The 18,245-nt window shown below is 36.9% G+C and overlaps 1 protein-coding gene across 1 annotated transcript in view; it reads right to left on the reverse strand.

Moving 5' to 3' along the window:
• Positions 1-865: 865 nt before the first annotated feature.
• LOC131156501 (uncharacterized) overlaps positions 866-18,245 on the reverse strand; it is a 38,691-nt gene continuing 21,311 nt past the window's right edge. The window contains exon 5 of the mRNA XM_058110229.1: positions 866-1,942. Within this exon, the coding sequence (XP_057966212.1) occupies positions 1,166-1,942 (777 nt within the window). The 3' untranslated portion in view covers positions 866-1,165. The remainder of the gene's footprint in view (positions 1,943-18,245) is intronic.

The raw sequence follows: 18,245 nt of genomic DNA on the forward strand, positions 1-18,245 counted from the left end.
ATAGGAAACTAGTTGTGCAAATTCACCTTAAGGGGGATAATTTAAGAAAAAAGCTTCTCTCACATCCTTCAATCACATCTTTAGGACCCATGTTTCACCAAGTCTTCATGCTTGATTAAATATTATTAGCATCCATAAGCTCACATTCTTCTAGTAAGTAAAAATAAAAAAGGTGTGCTACATGGATTGAGAGGTCTAAATCTCCAATCATCTAGATATTTGGCAAGCATGATTTGGTATCAAAGGACACCCTCAATCCAACAATGGGATTGACAGATATGAATCCCTCAAAGAAGTTATCAAGAGGTCCAAGACAATGACCATCCAGTCATGCAATAAGTGTAAAAAAATTGTGGTTGCAGTTAGCAAGTCATACACGAGCAAATGTACACATGCATGCATGCATGCGCACACATGCAACACTTACTAGAGAATTGCAAGAACATCCAATTCTCTAAAATGAAATAAATTTAAGTCTTTAAATGGGCAACCAAAAGACACAATGTACCCACATTCTCTATCTACCAATCTCCAATATATAGTGTGTGATAGCTCCAGCATAAACTCCATAAGGTATTGGACATGCACCATCTCTAATTTTAAACTATGTGACTCATATCTTGTTCATTTCTAGTTTTCTGTTTGCAAGTTTAAATGTTGAATTCCCTTCTAGCCGTTAGTGCTAAATTAAACTTATATAAAAAAAAAAAGGAAGGGGGGGGGGGGGGGGGGGGGGGGCGCAGATCTGCATCATTATAGAGTGCTTCTAAGCTCGCCAAATGAAGTGGCAGCAGTTAAGGTGGCCATGATGCTACCAAAGTGGCCACCTTCACAAACAATGCCTGTAAGGATATTCTCCACCAAATGGCTCAAGCGAAACATAGGTATTCATCAAGAGAATTTTTTTAAAAGAAAATGGAAAATAAAAAAAATAAATAAATAAAAAGGAAAATCACAATATGATTACAGGTAAATACATACCACTGCAACATTTAGGCTTCCAAACTCTCAGACACTGCTTCCCAATTGGATGGGGGAAGGAAAGCAAGAATGAAGTTCATTTCAAAGCTCCAGACACTGCCCTCGTTACTTCTCTCGAGGCCCTCAAAAACCAGCACACTCATTTCCACTTGTTGTCAGCTTGAATCATATCATATAAATTATCTCAAAAGCCCTCCGTATTCCAAACTACAGAAGACCCTCTTTTCCTGAACTCACATCGATGAAAACCACTCATAGCCTTCCCCATCAGTGCCATAGCTGCAATGCTTGGATACTGCTCCATTTGGTACTCATTCAAAGCTGCCTTTGAGCTTTGAGGCTCACAAATCACCATTGCCTGAGGCTTCTTCTTTGGCATCACAAATTGATTATGACACCAACGCTGAATCCAAGAATGTGAAAGGGTTCTCTCTCGATCTTTCTTTATTAAGACCGTGGAAGCAGACTCATCTTTACTCGGAAACATTGGAGTCTGATCCTGTGTCATCGGCTCTTTACCACAGCGTTTACCCATACTGGGTTCTGAGTCAGTTCTGGTTCTTTTCATGATTTTGTTTGAGAACTTGTTTGCCTTCTCATGGGATGAGACATCTTCTATTTTTGAGCTCTTAGTACCATGACCAAAAGAATCAACTGCACTCAGTTTCAGACGCTTTACCCATATGCTGGTTAGTTCTGGTTCTTGAGCACCATCTGGACAAGGACTTGACTTTGAATCTGTATGCTGCTCAGTTTGAGAAATAAGATGTTCCACATCCAAGCTCTGGGTTCTTGAGATGCTTGGCTCCCCCTCATCCATTCGGCTTGTGGCACCTGGAATGGCAGGAACCTCTTGGTTTATATCAAGTATATCCTTGTTTGGCGTTATATCTCCAATTTCTTCTCTAGCTGAATCAACTGTAGCTTGAGATGATGTTGTATTCTGGTTCCCCATGAAGCCCTGGAAATAAAAAAATGTTTCAAAAAAAAAATTTGATAACTAAGAAGATGGCTTCTCATTGATAAAAATGTGTTCTATTCTACCAGGCTGTAGAATTTGCTGATTCAATCCTAACTCAAAATTATCAGAAGATCTACAGTGATTATTTGGAAGGTGGCCGTGAATACATGGTCCAGAAAGTCATGCATGTTACTTTGAATAATAATAATAATAATAATTCCTCCCCACTCCTCTCCTTACCTTCTTTTTTTTGAAAAAAACAAAAAAATATATACAAATTTCTTATCAAACTACTTATTTTTTAAAGGCAGTATCTTCGTAAGAAATTAAGAATCTTAGAATCTATTTGCTCTATTGGATCTCCAGTAAAATTCATAGGTTAGAACAAACATAGGGGATCCAAACAAAACCATCACAGGGCAAGTTTTTCATTATTTATGCCAGGCTTCCCATACCTTAACAGTCTGACACTGACAGAAATTGAGTTTTAGTGTTGACCAGTGTACTTAAGACCCCATACACCATAAAAGGGCACTGATAGATGATTAGCTTAAAGATGCGTATCAGCACACTCCTAGTTTCCACATGAAGATTTAATAGCAAGGGGATGCTTGGAATTCATTCTGCTGGTTAATGAAAAAAATGACCTTTTTACTGGTCTTGCTCAGCAACTAATATAAGTCAAATAAGGATCACCGTGGAAAAACTTGGCAAGTCCAACGGTCACTTAACTACAAACAAATGCATGAGCATGCACACTCTCATGCTCACATGCACATGCATGTGCAGTTATGCGGGTGGAGAATCTGTTTAACCAAAAGGCAAAACTTGTGAGTATTCTAAATCCCCAAATAACCTTTGGTAGAACCCAAACTTTGTCAATACCATTGTTGGAATGGATGCTGCTCTTGTCCCCATTATGCATGCTATTTTGGGTTGATCAAATATTGTAGCCAGCATAACCATAAACCCATAAATCATGATTTTTTCTTATAAAAAGGATAAATAAGTACAACCCTAATTTGGAAAAGGCTGAGACAGGTTACAGATATTGATCTTCTATCATGTTGAGATTGAGCATGCATTATAAGGAGAAATACACTAATCAGTAGCCATCCCCAATGTTTATGAAAAAGATAGAGAGCTCCTACCATTCAGAAAAATTCAGTGACCTCTCCTGTCATTGACAACTAAAGTCAACAGATTTTGTTATTTTGACATCCTTGCCCCCTGTTAATTTAACCCTTTTTTTCAAAAGAAAAAAGAATTCCAGAGAAAGTGGAGAAGCAACCACCACCATGTACCTCTTTGCTGCTCAAAGTCTTTCACGACTTTTTCAAGCTTCCTGTCAAAACCATATTACGCTCCCCGCTGTCACCATCCCATTGTCATCATCTTTTGTCGTTATCATCACCTTGTTCAATTGTTCAATGTCTACAGTAGCAAACAAAACATCGATAAATGCAACCTTCAACCAAATCATCGCCAGCCATGAATTCCAGGGACCATGGAGGTATTGAAGCCAAAATGATAATGCATCCATGATGTAGGAGCGCGACAGAAACTTACAAATATGGAGATTGAGAGAATAATGGGAAAGTAGAAAGAAGAGAAGAAGAGAAAGGAAAGAAGAACAGAGGAGAAGAAAGAAGAAAAGAGGCTGCTAGACAGCAGGGACAGAACACAAAAGGGAAAAAACAGGAGAATTAGAGAAGAACAGAACTAGAGAGAGGCCAGACACACAGGACAGAAAAGGGAGGGGGAGAAGGAAGAAGGAGAAGAGGGGAATATTACTTTTGTTAGTAGGTGGATTCTGATAATAGAAGGGATGAAATGAATGAAGAAAAAGAGAAAGAGAGAGCAGAATAAAATATTGTTAAAAAGTTTAACGAGGTTATGAGGGTGATGAGAGCAAAATACAATTTAGCATAGCAAAGGGTCAAAGTTATTCAATAGGGAGTCCATTGGTTGTCCAAGAACTAAAGGAGTACGTTTGTAACACCAAAAGAATTATGGAGGGCAATGGAAGTATTGTAACCTCCCACACAAAATACCATAACCCCCAAATCATTTTTTTTTTTTTTTTTTGTGCATTTAATTTAAAGGAAGCCCACTACAAAAGGAAGGTCAGGGTTAACCAATTAAGATAAGGGATACAAACAGTATAGTTACAATTACCTATACTCCGTCCTAGCTCTAAGTTGAGAATAGGAGAAGGTCAGCAGAACCAACGGGGGTCTCCCAAGCTCTCTTTAATTTTCTTCGGTTGCAAGATATTGTCTAGGGTCCGTGGACACAAATATTGAAGCAAGATTTTCGGCATCAACAGATTGGTGCACCAGGTAGGAGAAGATGTGCTTCCCAGAATAACCATAGTGATCACCTCATAAGAAGGGACTAGAGCTTCATTACGGGGGGCTTAGGTCAATTTTTCTTGAAGCAAGATTTTGAGGAAGAAGGACCTGATGAATAACAGTTATAATCGTTAATTCGTCAATTTTCCAGCACCATATGTTTGAAGAAAAGTGGCAGTGACTTTGAGAAACTTGCCTAACTAGCCATCTCAGCGAAATCATTGGCATGGTATTAAATAACGGCCGTTACGTAGTGTAACGGCTGTTACGTAACGGAAAAAAGCCAAAACTTCACATGGGTAACGGCCGTTACGGAAACGTAACGTCCGTTACGCAGCTTCGAGCCTTCGAACCCTTACATCTGTCATCCGCAAGCTGAGTTCAGTTCCCTCTTCACTTGAATCACTCTTCGATTCTTCGCCTCCTTCATACGTACAGCTTCGATCTACTGATCTGAAGCTTCGAAATCCCTAAAACCCCCAAAATCTGCTTCGTACAGCTTCATCTCCCTCAGTCCGTAATTCGTCTCCTTCGTCCAAGAACCCAAAAATCAGCCAGTCTTCGATTCCTCCATTCAAAGCCTTCGATTCCTCCAAAATTTGGAGGCTTGCAGGTTGCAGCTGCAGCAGGCCAGCAGCACTCTCGCAGTCGCAAGGTCGCAGCTTCCGTGGGAGTGGGAGTCAGGAGTGGGTAAGTGGTAACTGGGAAGTGGGTGGTGGCCAGTGGGTATGTAGTATGTTTGTTGTTTTATTATTTCAATTTATGCTTTATTGCTTAATAATTTATTCTGTTTTATTATTTCAATTTATGCTTTATTGCTTTATATAAATTGTAAATTTCAGTTTGTTTTAAATTTCAGTCTATTTAATTAGTATATAAATTGTAAATTTCAGTTCATTTAATTAGTATATAAATTGTAAATTTCAGTTTTAAATTTAGTTTGTTTTATAATTTCAATTTATAGTTTATATAAATTATAAATTTCAGTTTATTTAATTACTAATTAGTATATAAGTTGTAAATTTTGTTTTATAATTTCAGTTTATAAATATAATTAGTATATAAATTTAGTTTATTTATTATTTAATTAGAATACAAATTAACAATTGCAAATTATTAATGATTGTATAATTAGAATTTTTTAATTAAAATAAAAAAAATAGTATAAAGTTTTTAAAATATAAAATTTATAGAGTTATTTAAACTCTTAGAGAGTTAGAACCTAGAACTTAGAACTTAGAAACTTAGAGTACAGATTTAGTAAAAAATTATTAACTAATACTACATATTTATTTTTTTTAATACCTTGAGGTCCTTGACAATTAATAATTTAATATTAGATCTACAATTTATAATAAATTCTAATTTGTACACAATTAGTCAAGTCTCAACTCTTAAGTGACTCAAGTTCAAGTCTATTACCATTTAAATAATTAAATTGTAAGATTTACAATTTTCATATTTATTTTGTTAAATTGTAAATTTTAAAGTAATGTAAATTATTAAAAAAAACGTTTTTTTTGTAAACAGCGCACTAAAATCAATATAAAAATCATAATGCCTATTAAAAAACATTTGTAGGTTGAATGAAGACCTTTAAAATTCATTAAAAATCATGTATTAATGGATTTCATGTTTATTTTTCGATTTTAGCATGGTTGTGCATGCGTGAAAAAAATTCACGACCATTACGCCTGCTTCCTATTACGTAACACCCGCATCTCCCGCGTCCCGCGACACCCGTGACCGTTACGCGACGTTACCCGCGACCGCAATTTTGAACCATGATCATTGGTTACTACTATTGAGATTTTGATTAAATGAATGACCTAACTTGAAGATAGGTTTCTCCCTCTATTTATAGTACAAATCAAGTCATTCTAATAACCATAATACCTTTACCATACTCTCACTAATTAACATACTAGCACACTTAATAATAATACTAAAAGACTAAAATAACCTTTAACAGTCCCCCTTAAGTTGGAGCATAAATCATCATATACTCCTAGCTTGTTACAAATAAATTTAACAGGAGCACCCCCCTCCCCCACAAAGCTTTGGCAAAAAAAACAGCAAGTTGCATACCAGGCTTCACATAAGTGGTAGTAATAGCTTCTGCACAAGTTTCTCCCGAATAAAATGACAATCAACTTCAATGTGTTTCGTTTGCTCATAAAAAACCAGGTTGGAGGCAATACAAAGAGCAGCTTGATTATCACACATCAACTCCATAGGCTGAGAATGTGGAGAACTCAATTCTTTCAACATGTTCTTCAATCAAACAAGTTCACAAGTAGTGTGAGTCATAGCTCTATGCTCTGATTCAGCACTTGACTTGGCCACCGCAGTTTGTTTCTTACTCTTTCAATAAACCAAATTGCCGCCAACCAAGATACAATTCTTGATTGTGGATCTTCGGTTAGAAGGCGACCCAACCCAATCTGCATCTGTATATCCCTGAATATAAGTGTGACCCTAATCTCAATATAAAAGACCTCTCCTAGGTGCACCTTTGAGATATCTTAAGATGCGAATTACTGCGTCCTAGTGAATTGTCCTCGGAGAATTTAGAAATTGACTCGCAATACTTGTTGCAAAAGATACACCCGACTAAGTGAGTGTGAGATAATTCAACTTTCCAACAAGTCTCTGATATTGTCCAGGACTAGGCATCCGACACTAACTTGCAACTAAAATCCATGAGTGTATCAGCCGGTTCGGATCCCAATAATTTAGTTTCATCCAATAAATCAAGAACATACTTCCTTTGTGACAAAATAGTTTCATACGAGATCTAGATACTTCTATACCCAAGAAGTATTTCAACAGTCCCAAATCTTTGGTTTGAAACTAACTCTGTAGAAAAAGTTTGAGACTCTAAATATCTTTATCATCATCACATGTAATAACAATATCATCCACATACACAAGAAGGAGGATCCTACCTAATGAAGTATGACAATAAAACATAAAATGGTCCAATGCACACCATCGAGATCCAAACTCAAGTACTACAACATTGAATCGACCAAACCATGCTCTAGGAGACTGTTTTAAACCATATAGTGTCTTCTTATGCTGACACACCAAGCATGATTCCCCTTAAGCGCAAGAAGGCATTCTTCAAATCTAACTAATGCAGAGGCCAATGACAAGTAGTAGCCAAGAAGATGAACAGACATACCAATGTAAGTTTGGCAACCGAAGAAACAGTGTTTGAATAATACAAACCATACATATGAGTTTACTCCTTAGCAATAGGACGTGTCTTCAGACGAGCCACAAAACCATTAAGGTTGACTTTCACAATGTATACCCAACGACAACCAGTCACATACTTGTCAAGAAGAAGAGATACCAAGTCCCAAGTACCATTGTCCTATAAAGCATTCATCTCTTCAACCATGGCACTCCTCCACCCAGAGTGGGCTAAGGCTTCCGAAACAGATTTAGGAAAGGCAGTAAATGATAGAGCCATAACAAAACAATAAGAGGAGGGAGATGAGAAGTCATAGCAAACATAGTTGGAAATCAAATGTTGGGTACATGTGTATACCTTTTCGGACAGCAATAGGAGGATATACATTATGGAAAATATGATCATCGGATGAGGAAACTAAAAGCATGATAGTAGAAGCTAATGGGGACTCTCCTCCTTGGAGCCGCCATCGTGAATACACCTACAAATTAGGACAATCGAGACTATGAGAAGGGCTCGAACTATATGGTGACTCAGGTGTTTGATTGGGCAAGGACAGCAAACTAGAATTTGGAAGATTAGACAAAGGAAGACACTTATTGAGATTAGAAGCACTCAAGGACTGGGTGTAGTAAGGTGTAGACTTAAAGAAGGTAACTTTGCAAAAACAAAGAAGTGATGCAGCGTAGGATGATAACAACGATATCCTTTTTGAGTATATTAGTAGCCCAGAAAGACACATTTTATAGTACGAGGATCCAACTTATTCACCTCAGGAGTTAATTGATGAACAAAGGACACACACCCAAATATACAAGGAGTAAAAAGGAATAAAGGTGAATTAGGAAAGAGAATGGAGTAGGGAGTCTTACCACTAAGAATAGAGGATGGCATCTTGTTGATTAGATAACAAGCTGTGAGTACAACACTTCTCCAAAACACTTCAGGTACATGCAATTGATAAAATAAGGTGTGAGCGCGATTTCAAAGATATGTCTATTTTTTCTCTCTACAAACCCATTTTGTTGAGGAGTATGGGCATAGGACGATTGATGAACAATACCAAACTGAGTCATATAAGTAGTGAATTATGTACTAAAATACTCTTTAACGTCATCACTCCAAAGTATTCAAATGAGCAAACCGAATTGAGTCTTCATTTGAGAATAGAAGGCACAAAATATATGAAATAACTTAGAATGATCTTCTATAAAATATAGCTAAGTCATCCTTAAATAATCACCCAAAAAGGATAAAAAGTATCGGAAACCCAACCTGGGCACAACTCTTCTAACACCCCAAACATCATAATGGACTAACATGAAAGGGCTTACAGCCCATTTATTGACTCAGAAAGAAAAAGGGGCACGACGATGCTTTCGCAACTGACAAGACTCACAATCAAGACTAGACAAAGAACTCAAATAAGGAACTAGATGTTTCAACTTTTCCAATAAAGGATGATCAAGGCAATAATGAAGTTAGGGAGGTGTGGCAGCAGCAGTGCAGACAGTAGAAGGAGATAGCAGCTCAAAGAGATAAAGTCCACTAGCTTCAAGCTTTCTGCCAATTGTCTTCCTCGTCTTCAAATCTTGAATAACCACATAATTAGGAAAGAATGTTACTAATTAATTCATGGATTTAGTAATCTTACTAACGGACATAAGATTGAAAGGAAACTTTGGAATATACAAAACCAAAGGAAGAGAAATAAAAGAAGTGGGATTTACAGTCCCAATTCCATTGATGGTGGTGATGGATCCATCAGCAAGAGTAACACAAGGTAATTTTTTAGGATACTGAAGAGTAGAGAAGAAATTAGGTATAGCTGTGATATGATCAGTGGCAACAAAGTCTATAACTCAAGGACTATGACGAGAAGTACTGGATGATAGAAATGTTGTGGGATTACCTATTTGGGCAAGAGATGCAATGGGAAGAGAAGCTTGTTATGACGCTTGATACTACTGGAACTTGGAATACTCTTTCTCTGACATAGATACAGCATGTTGCCCCCTGTCCCCCCCCCCAACTTGGCCCCAAAGGTGTGGAGTTGGTGGTGGCTGCATTGGCTGCCCCCAGAGGTGTAGAATCAGTAGTAGCTGGATTGGCAACACGTGAAGGTCTACCATGAAGATCCCAACACTGCTTAATAGTATGATTACCTTGTCCATAATGAGTGCACTTGCAAGGAATGCCTCTACGTCGTCCATCTCTACCACCTCGACAACCACAAAACAACTTTTGCAGTTGTTTTGTAAAGAAATAGAACACTTTGTATGGTAAAGACTGTCCTCTCAGAGCTAGATGGAAGAGTAAGAGAATGTGTGCCAAAGGATGCAAGAATAAACATCGACAAATGATGGCAACTCTGCACTACTAAGTATCTAGGACCGAATTGCCACAATCTCGGGTCTCAACCCGCTAGAACCCCAAGAACCATCATCTGCTCCCTCTACTTCTGCATCTCACAAACATTGGCGACTATAGATTGCACAACATTAAGCTCCTCATGAATACGTTTCATCTCTCCAAAATAATCTGCAATGCTCCTATCTCCTTGTTGCAACTAAAAGTACTCCTCGGATAAATCTTACGTATGTGTAATGTTACTAGAGTATAGCAGCTTGGCATAATCCTAAATCTCCTTGCACAAATCTAGAGCATGCACATCCGTGCAATGGGCTCCATCGAATTCCTCAAGTGGGAAACAATCAAGGTATCTTCTTGAATCCACACTTCTTTTCTCTTCTCATTAGAAGGATCAAATTGTAGAGTGGTCATATTTTCCTAATCCTACTAAATAAACCTAAACAACCTTAGACCATTGAACATAATTCTTACCATCCAAATTTTAAGTTGCTATCTGTGGCAACGATGAAGGAAACATGTTTTTGGGATTCATAGACTCCATCTGAGCACTCACATCCCTACAGCCACAGCAAAGTCAAACAAGGAGAATACTGAAAACTAATTGCGACAACAACAAATGCTGTGAAGCACCAAAACAACCATGAACGTAGTGAACCACTTACCAACTGATATAGAATTGCCATAGCCTCACAATTCAACTTACAAACACTGCTAGTGCTTAAAGAACTAACAAACGAGCCCTTATGCACACTAAACAACAATTAATGGATTAACTATGAGTGTATGGTCGAAAAAGGTCGGACTTTTTAGCAAAAACCATGCCCAACAGCTTGATGATATGGTCTAGGGTAGAAATCATAACATGGTGGAGGAAAAAATCAGAAAAAGTTGGTCAGAATCTTTCTAACTCACCAGCGTGTGGGGGAGTGTGGAGCACTTCCAGCGATGGGGTTTTGTAAGGTTAGGTTTCGAAGGGTTCTGTTTTTGGCTATATGGTTGGTTTTGTGAAATAATGAAGGGCGGAGGTGGATCTAAGAAGGGCAGCGATGGAAAGAGTTCTCGGACGACAGCTGAGTGTGATAGGGTTCAAGTTGGATCACGCTCTAATACCATATTGAGATTTTGATTAAATGAATGACCTAACGATGATAGGTCTCTCCCTCTATTTATAATACAAATCAAATGCATTCTAATGACACTCGATAAAATAATAGATTATACTGCCAGCTCAACATTTTTTGACTTAACATCCTTAAACCACATTTGCTATAATGGAATCGATTTTATATAAGTTGTTTTTGGATTTACTAGTTTATTAAGGCTTGATATACATTGTTGGCCCACAACCTAATAGCTTAAGCTTTTATGAAAAGTGATACTCTAACAAGGTATCAGAACTAGTTACCAAGAGGTCTTGGGTTCTAGTCTTGTTGCCCAAATTTATTGTGTGGCATTTAAAAAAATTATTGCATTCCCTATAACGTGTATTATTTATCGTAATTTTTCTCTCTCCACATGTTGTCAGGCTGCATACATTGTTGGCCCACAACCTAATAGCTTAAGCTTTCAGGTAAAATGGTACTTTTTTTTTTTTTAATTAGTAAAGAAACATATTAGCAAGGCATCAAGGGGATGCCAACCCATGGCACAAAACATCAACCACTCTGAAAAGTGTTGCAAACATCGAGGATTACACTATGATCATTAACAGTCTGCCCACTAAGCCAGCTGGAAACAGCAGAAAACCACTGGTCTCTGGCAGATCTGAAGCAGAGTAGTTATATCTTCGAAGGCTCTCTTATTTCTTTCTTTCCAAGTACACTAAAAGATGGACTCCTTGGTGGCTCTGATGCCTTTCCAAGCCCAAATCTCCCCTCCCAGCTGAATTATCCGTAACCCAATGCTGTCCAGTCAAGGATAGAACCAAATTCTTCAAGTTCTGTGTCTAGGGGCAGTGGAGAAGAATGTGGTTGACTGATTTTGCATCAGCCATACAAAGAAAACACCTATTTGTGAATATAAGCCCTCTTTTTTGCAGATTTTCAAGGGTTAAAATATTTCCATTAGCAAGCTCCCAGACAAAAAAGGCAACCTTTGAGGAGGCTGCTGTCCTCTAAATGCGAATCCAAGGGGAGTTGTTGCAATTTTTTCCCATTGAAGAGAGCTTCATGTAGAGAGATTTAATAGAGAAAACACCATTAACGAAACCAATTTTGGTTCATTAATGATGTTTTGATAATGGAATTTATAGAGAATTCTATCAAAGTCAAAGAGTGCATGAAGTTCCCAATCTACCACATTCTTAGTGAAAGAAATGTTTTAGAAAATTCCCTGATCAGTGACTTGGACATGATGACTGATAAGGGCGTTTAGTTCACAAGCCAAGCTATAGATGGACGGGAAGACAACTCTAAGATTACTATTCTCACGTGGCACATCATGCCAGAAGAAAACATTGGCCCCAAACTCCCACTCCATAGGGTCCCCTTATGTCGCATACTGTCCAACCATCACACTCAGACCCATATTTAGAAACAATAATATCCCACCAAAGGTGATCTTTCTCCTTCATGAACCTCCATAACTCCCCAAGGAGGGCTTTATTGAAAGTGAGGAGGGAATTCAACATCAAACCTCTTGAACAAATGGGTTGTTTAACCACTCCCCATCTAACAAGATGATATTTAAACTCCTTCCCTAAGCTTCCCCAAAGAAATCTTCTACGAATTCCTACCAAAAGGTGGTCTTTCTCCTTCATGAACCTTCATAACCACTTCTTGAGGAAGGCTTTATTGAAAGTGAGGAGGGATTTCAACCTCAAACCTCCCGAACACACTCCCCATCTAACAAGGTCATATTTAAACTCCTTCCCTAAGCTTCCCCAAAGAAATATTCTCTAAATTCCTTCCAATCTCCTAACAACTAAGGTCGGTAAGGGAAGAAGGGACATGAAATAAACTGGAGATTCTTTAAAGTGCTTCTGATAAAGGTGAGCCTACCTCCTTTTGATGGGAAATTTATTTTCCATCCTACTAATCTCCTTTCAAACTTCTCAACAATAGGGTCCCTCTTGTCGACACAGGAATTTTCCTAGCATGCAATGTGGCGAGGATTGATTGAAGGGATAAAAATGGAGTCGCCACCTCACCTTTTGAGAAAGGGACAAAGCGAGGAAACCCTAGTGTTCTTCAAATATGACTCCTACAATCTACATATAGATAGACAAGAACGGGAGCCTGATTATATGTAGGGAAGGTCTTAGGCACCCTACAACATCCATTCTTAGAATGGCTGTCATTGATGGTCAACTGTTTGTTCTATGCTTTTAATCCTATAAAGGGAGGAGAGTGGATAAATAGAATCTCTCTCTTGTGAGCCCAAACCTAACATCAAGTGTGATTTGATTGTGGGACAAAAGAGAGAGGTCCAAAGACCTTGTTGGCCCAAAGGCTTAAAAAGGTAGTTATTTAAAATTGAAAGGATTTGTCTCCCTCGATCGCGCAAACGGCAAATCAGCATCAATCAATAATGTGATATGGGACAGAAGAGTCAACCTCTTATCTTCACAAAATCTTATTTGTTAATTTTTTTTTTAAAGGAAATTATTTGAACAAAAAGATGTCCCAAAATCCTAAGGTAAGACAACCTTTCCTTTTGAAACACCTTTAAGATTCAAGTTTGGAGAAGAAAAAAAAAAAGAAAGTTTTTTGATTAAGATAAAATAAGATTGACATTTTATTTGGAAGGTGGATCTTTAAATGGAAATATATGGATAGAATATCCCCCTTGTACTCCCAAACCTAACATCACATAGATATGCCTTCGCAACGGAAGAGAGTAGTCCAAAGACCGTAGTCCAAATACCTTCATTGTTAGTCGGAGGCTTAAAATGGCAACCATTTGAAATTGAAAGAGTTTTATATCCCTTGATTCTCTCAAATCATCATCAATCATTGATGTGATTTGAGACAAAAGTGTCAAATCTTACCTTGAAATAATCCTATATTTTTTATATGATTGAAAAAGAGTATCTACGAGATAAGTCAACCATTAAATTCGAAATTTTTTGAGATTTTGATTTGAAAATTTTAAATTGAATTTTGATTTATAGAAGGAAGTCAGGATCTTCTCAAACTACACGAATTTCTATTTGGGGAATGTCATCGGCCGATAAAAAAAGGAATAAGAAGAAGCCTTACCCTATGTTTGGATAGGCCTTAGATTTAGATTTGTATTGGATTTGGTGAAGATCTAATACAAAATTGCATTGAAATTTGTCCAAATCCACCCAAATCCAAATCCAAGGTCTGAAATCCATACTCCCAAATGCAATATTAGCCTTGATTTATTCACCTTTATTGCTTCATGATCTTCTTGATTTTTGAAGGATTTTTGTTTTCTTCTTACAGTTTGGTTTGACTTTTCATTAAAAAAAAAAAGAAAAAAGAAAAGGTCTTTAGAAAATAATAGTAATAATAGATATAAAACATTAATATTATGCAATTTAATAGTAATTACAATACGTAGTAAATAGTAGTAGTAATATATTTTGACAATAGCGGGAGTAAATAACGGTAGTAGGATGATAGTCCATAATAATAATAATATTAATAGTATTAAATAATAAGATATTAATAATAGTGCTAATAGTAGTAATGATAGTAATGGTATTAATAATAGTAATAGTGTTAAAAGGATAATAATGTTAAAGAAGTGTAATAATGGTAATAATAATTTAAAAATGATAATCATAGTGATAAGTATACTAATAAAGATAATAATAGTTTTAGTAACAAAAATAATAAGAATTATAATAATAATAATAATAATAATAATATAGCATTAATAAATATAATAATGACGATGATAATGTGTACAAAAAAAAAAAAAGATGGAAATGTTCTAATATTTCTGATCCTAACTGAATTTCCAATTCAACCACATAAATAATCAAAGAAAACAAAATAACAAAACAAAAAAAAGGGAAATAAAAACAGGCCTGTCGACTAGTTATATGAACTAGTTGACTGATTCACGGATTTTCTTAAAAACACACACGTGAACCGCACGTCTCTCTCCAAGCTAGGGTTTCTCAAACTCTAGCTTGCTGTCGTTTATTACACTGGCAGCACCTCGTCTGCCTCACATCATCTCTGCCTTCCACCAACCCCATGTAAGCCAACCTTCAGCCAAACGACGACTCCAACACCCCTAACTCCAGAGAATCTATGAACCATCTAGAAGGTGCACATCTCCGGCTGCTGCCGGCCAATCGCCCTAGTTCCACCTTCCATATTTTGCCTGTGTTCCAACTCAATTGCCGCTAGCCAGGCCAAACAAAGCTTCGGCCAACATGACCTCTTCTCTCTCTCTCTCTCTCTCTCTCTCTCTTCCTCTTCTTTTTTCAGTTCTAGCCTTGCTAGGATGAACTTCTCTACCCAAGCCAAGATGACCATTATCACTAGTTTCAAGTTATACCAAGGAAACTTTGACTTAAAAATACAAGATTTTAACCCAAATAACATACATGTTAATGAACAAAAATGGATGATTCATACATACAAAGTGAAATAAGGCAGATTGTTCATAGTATTTATGCATCTAAAAGGAAACGTGTGTAACAAAAATTACCTCACCTTACCAAACGATTGGTAGAGAATTTGAGAAAGAAACAAATATGTCGATCCCTTTAAACTCCACTTGAGCAAAAGAGGCACCTCTTCTCTTTCAATTGTGTCTCTCCTCTATATTCTTAACTTAAGACTCCTCTCCCTCCTCTCTCTCTCTCCCTCCCTAGTATGCATTCTATTCTCTACCCAAAGATGTTTGTGTTCACCTTGGCCCCCCCCCCCCCCCCCTTTTTTTATTTTGTAGGGAAAACAAGGGTTTGAGCTTGCCAAAACAATGGCTTCCAAGAGCGCCCCTGGGGGCAACCCTCAAGGGTGTTTGGAGACCTTCTAAGCTCAAACTTAGCCCAAGTAAGCCCCTCAAAATGAGGATAAACACAAATTGAAGCCCCTAATGTCAGTTCAACGCAAAATTGATCCCGAAGTGCTTTCAAAAAGGGTATTGACAGACCAGCTCATAGTCCAATCAAGGGTTTCAAGCCAGTTTTGAAAGCCCTTTGGGCTCAATTTTGCGTTTAATTGATGTTAGAGGCTTCAATTTGTGTTTATACTCGTTTTGGGGGGCTTACTTGGGCTAAGTTTGCGCTTAGAAAGGTCTCCAAACACACTCGAGGGCAAAGAGGGCAATTTCCTTTGCCCCCAAGGGCGCTCTTGGAAGCCATTGTCTTGGCAAGCCCAAACCCTTATTTTCCCTATAAATAAGGGGTGGAAACAAGGTGAACATAAACATCTTTGGGGAGAGAAGAGACTATCTACTAAAGAGAGAGAGAGAGAAAAAAAAAAGATAAAATTGAAAAGAGGAGGTGCCTCTTTTGCTCTAGGGGAGTTTGAAATGCCTTTCACTCACTTTGAAGTGAACAACCAAGCTCTCCTTATCACTAAAGATTCGTCAAAGATTCACATGCTACCCGAGCTAAGAACCTCAAATCAGTTGAATTAAGGGGGACTTATTATCCAATTTTAAAGGGATCAACATATTTGTTTTTTCTTAAATTCTCTACAAATCATCCGGTAAGGCGAGGTAATTTTCATTACACACATTCCCCTTAAGAACAATTCACCTTGTTTCACTTTGCAAATATCAATCATCCATTTATGTTCGTATTTGTTTATTAACATGAATGTTATTTGAGTTAAAATATTGTATTTTTTAGTCAAAGTTCTCCTTAGTATAACTTGAATCAGGAAATAATGGTCATCTTGGCCTGGGTAGAAAAGTTCATGCCTTCTCCAGAAGAGTAGGAAGAACCAAAAATAGAAAAGAGAGAGAGAGAGAGAGGTCATGCTAGCTGGAGCTTTGTTTGGCCTAGCCGGTAGTGATTGGGTTGGAACATGGATAAAATATGGAGGGGTGAAAGTGGGGCGATTGGCTGGCGGCAGCCATGGCTGCGGCTGCCAGAGACGCACAGTTTCTGGGGTGGTTCATAGATTCTCCAGCGGCTAGGGGTGCTAAAGTTGTTGTCTGGCCAAAGATTGGCCAAAGTGGAGCTGTAGGAAGGCAGGAACGATGCGAAGCAGGCGAGAAGCTGCCGCTGCAATGAATGGCAGCAAGCTAGGATTTGCAGAAACCCTAACTCAGAGAGAGATGCATTGTTCACATGCGTGAGTTTTTAATAAAAACCGCGACCTGTCTTCTATTTCATTTTTTAAAAAATTTTGTTTTGATTATTTATATATGGTTGAATTGGAACCAATTAGGACTAAAGATATTAGAATATTTCCTTTTTTTTTTTGTACAATTATCATCATTATTATATTTATTAATACTAGTATTATTAGTGTTCTTACTATTACTCATAATAATATTATAATTCTTATAATTGTTACTAAGACTATTATTATTATCATTATTAGTATATTTATCACTGTTTACAATTTTTTTATTACCATTATTACACTTCTTTAACATTATTATCCTTATTAATATTGTTAATATTATTAATACCATTACTATCATTACTACTATTAGCACTATTATAAATATCTTCTTATTATTATTATTATTATTATTATTATTATTGGCTATCATCCTACTACCATTATTTACTCTCGTTATTATTAAAATATATTACTACTACTATTTACCACGTTATAACTATTACTATTAAATAGCATAATATCAGTATTCTATATCTATTATTACTATTATTATCTAATTTTTTTTTTTAATGAAAATTCAAACCGTAAGAAGAAAACAAAAATTCTTAAAAAATCTAGAAGATTATGAAACACTAAAAGTGAAAAAATCGAGACTTAAGACTTATTCTTTTTCCTTTTTTTATCAGCTGATGACGTTCCCCAAATAGAATTTCAAGTAGTTTGAGAAGATCCTAACTTCCTTCTATAAATCAAAATTCAATTCAAAAATCTCAAATCAAAATCCCAAAGAATATCGAATCTAATGGTACTTATCTCCTAGATACTCTTTTCAAACTATTTCTAAAAATATAAGATTATATCAAGGTAAGTAACCCTTCCATCCCGAATCACATCATTGATTGATGCTAATTTGAGCGATCAAGGGATATAAAAATCTTCCAACTTCAAATGGTTGCCATTTTAAGCCTATGGGCTGACAAGGAAGATCTTCAAACCACCCTCTTCTATCCCAAAGTCACATCATACGTGATGTTAGGTTTGGGCGTACAAGGGGGATATTCCATCCCTACCTCTCCATTTAAAGATCCACCTTCTAAATAAAATGTAAATCTTATTTTATCTTAATCACAAAACTTCCTTTTTTTCTC

Source organism: Malania oleifera, chromosome 5, assembly GCF_029873635.1.
Source record: "Malania oleifera isolate guangnan ecotype guangnan chromosome 5, ASM2987363v1, whole genome shotgun sequence".
Classification (NCBI taxonomy): Eukaryota; Viridiplantae; Streptophyta; class Magnoliopsida; order Santalales; family Ximeniaceae; genus Malania; species Malania oleifera.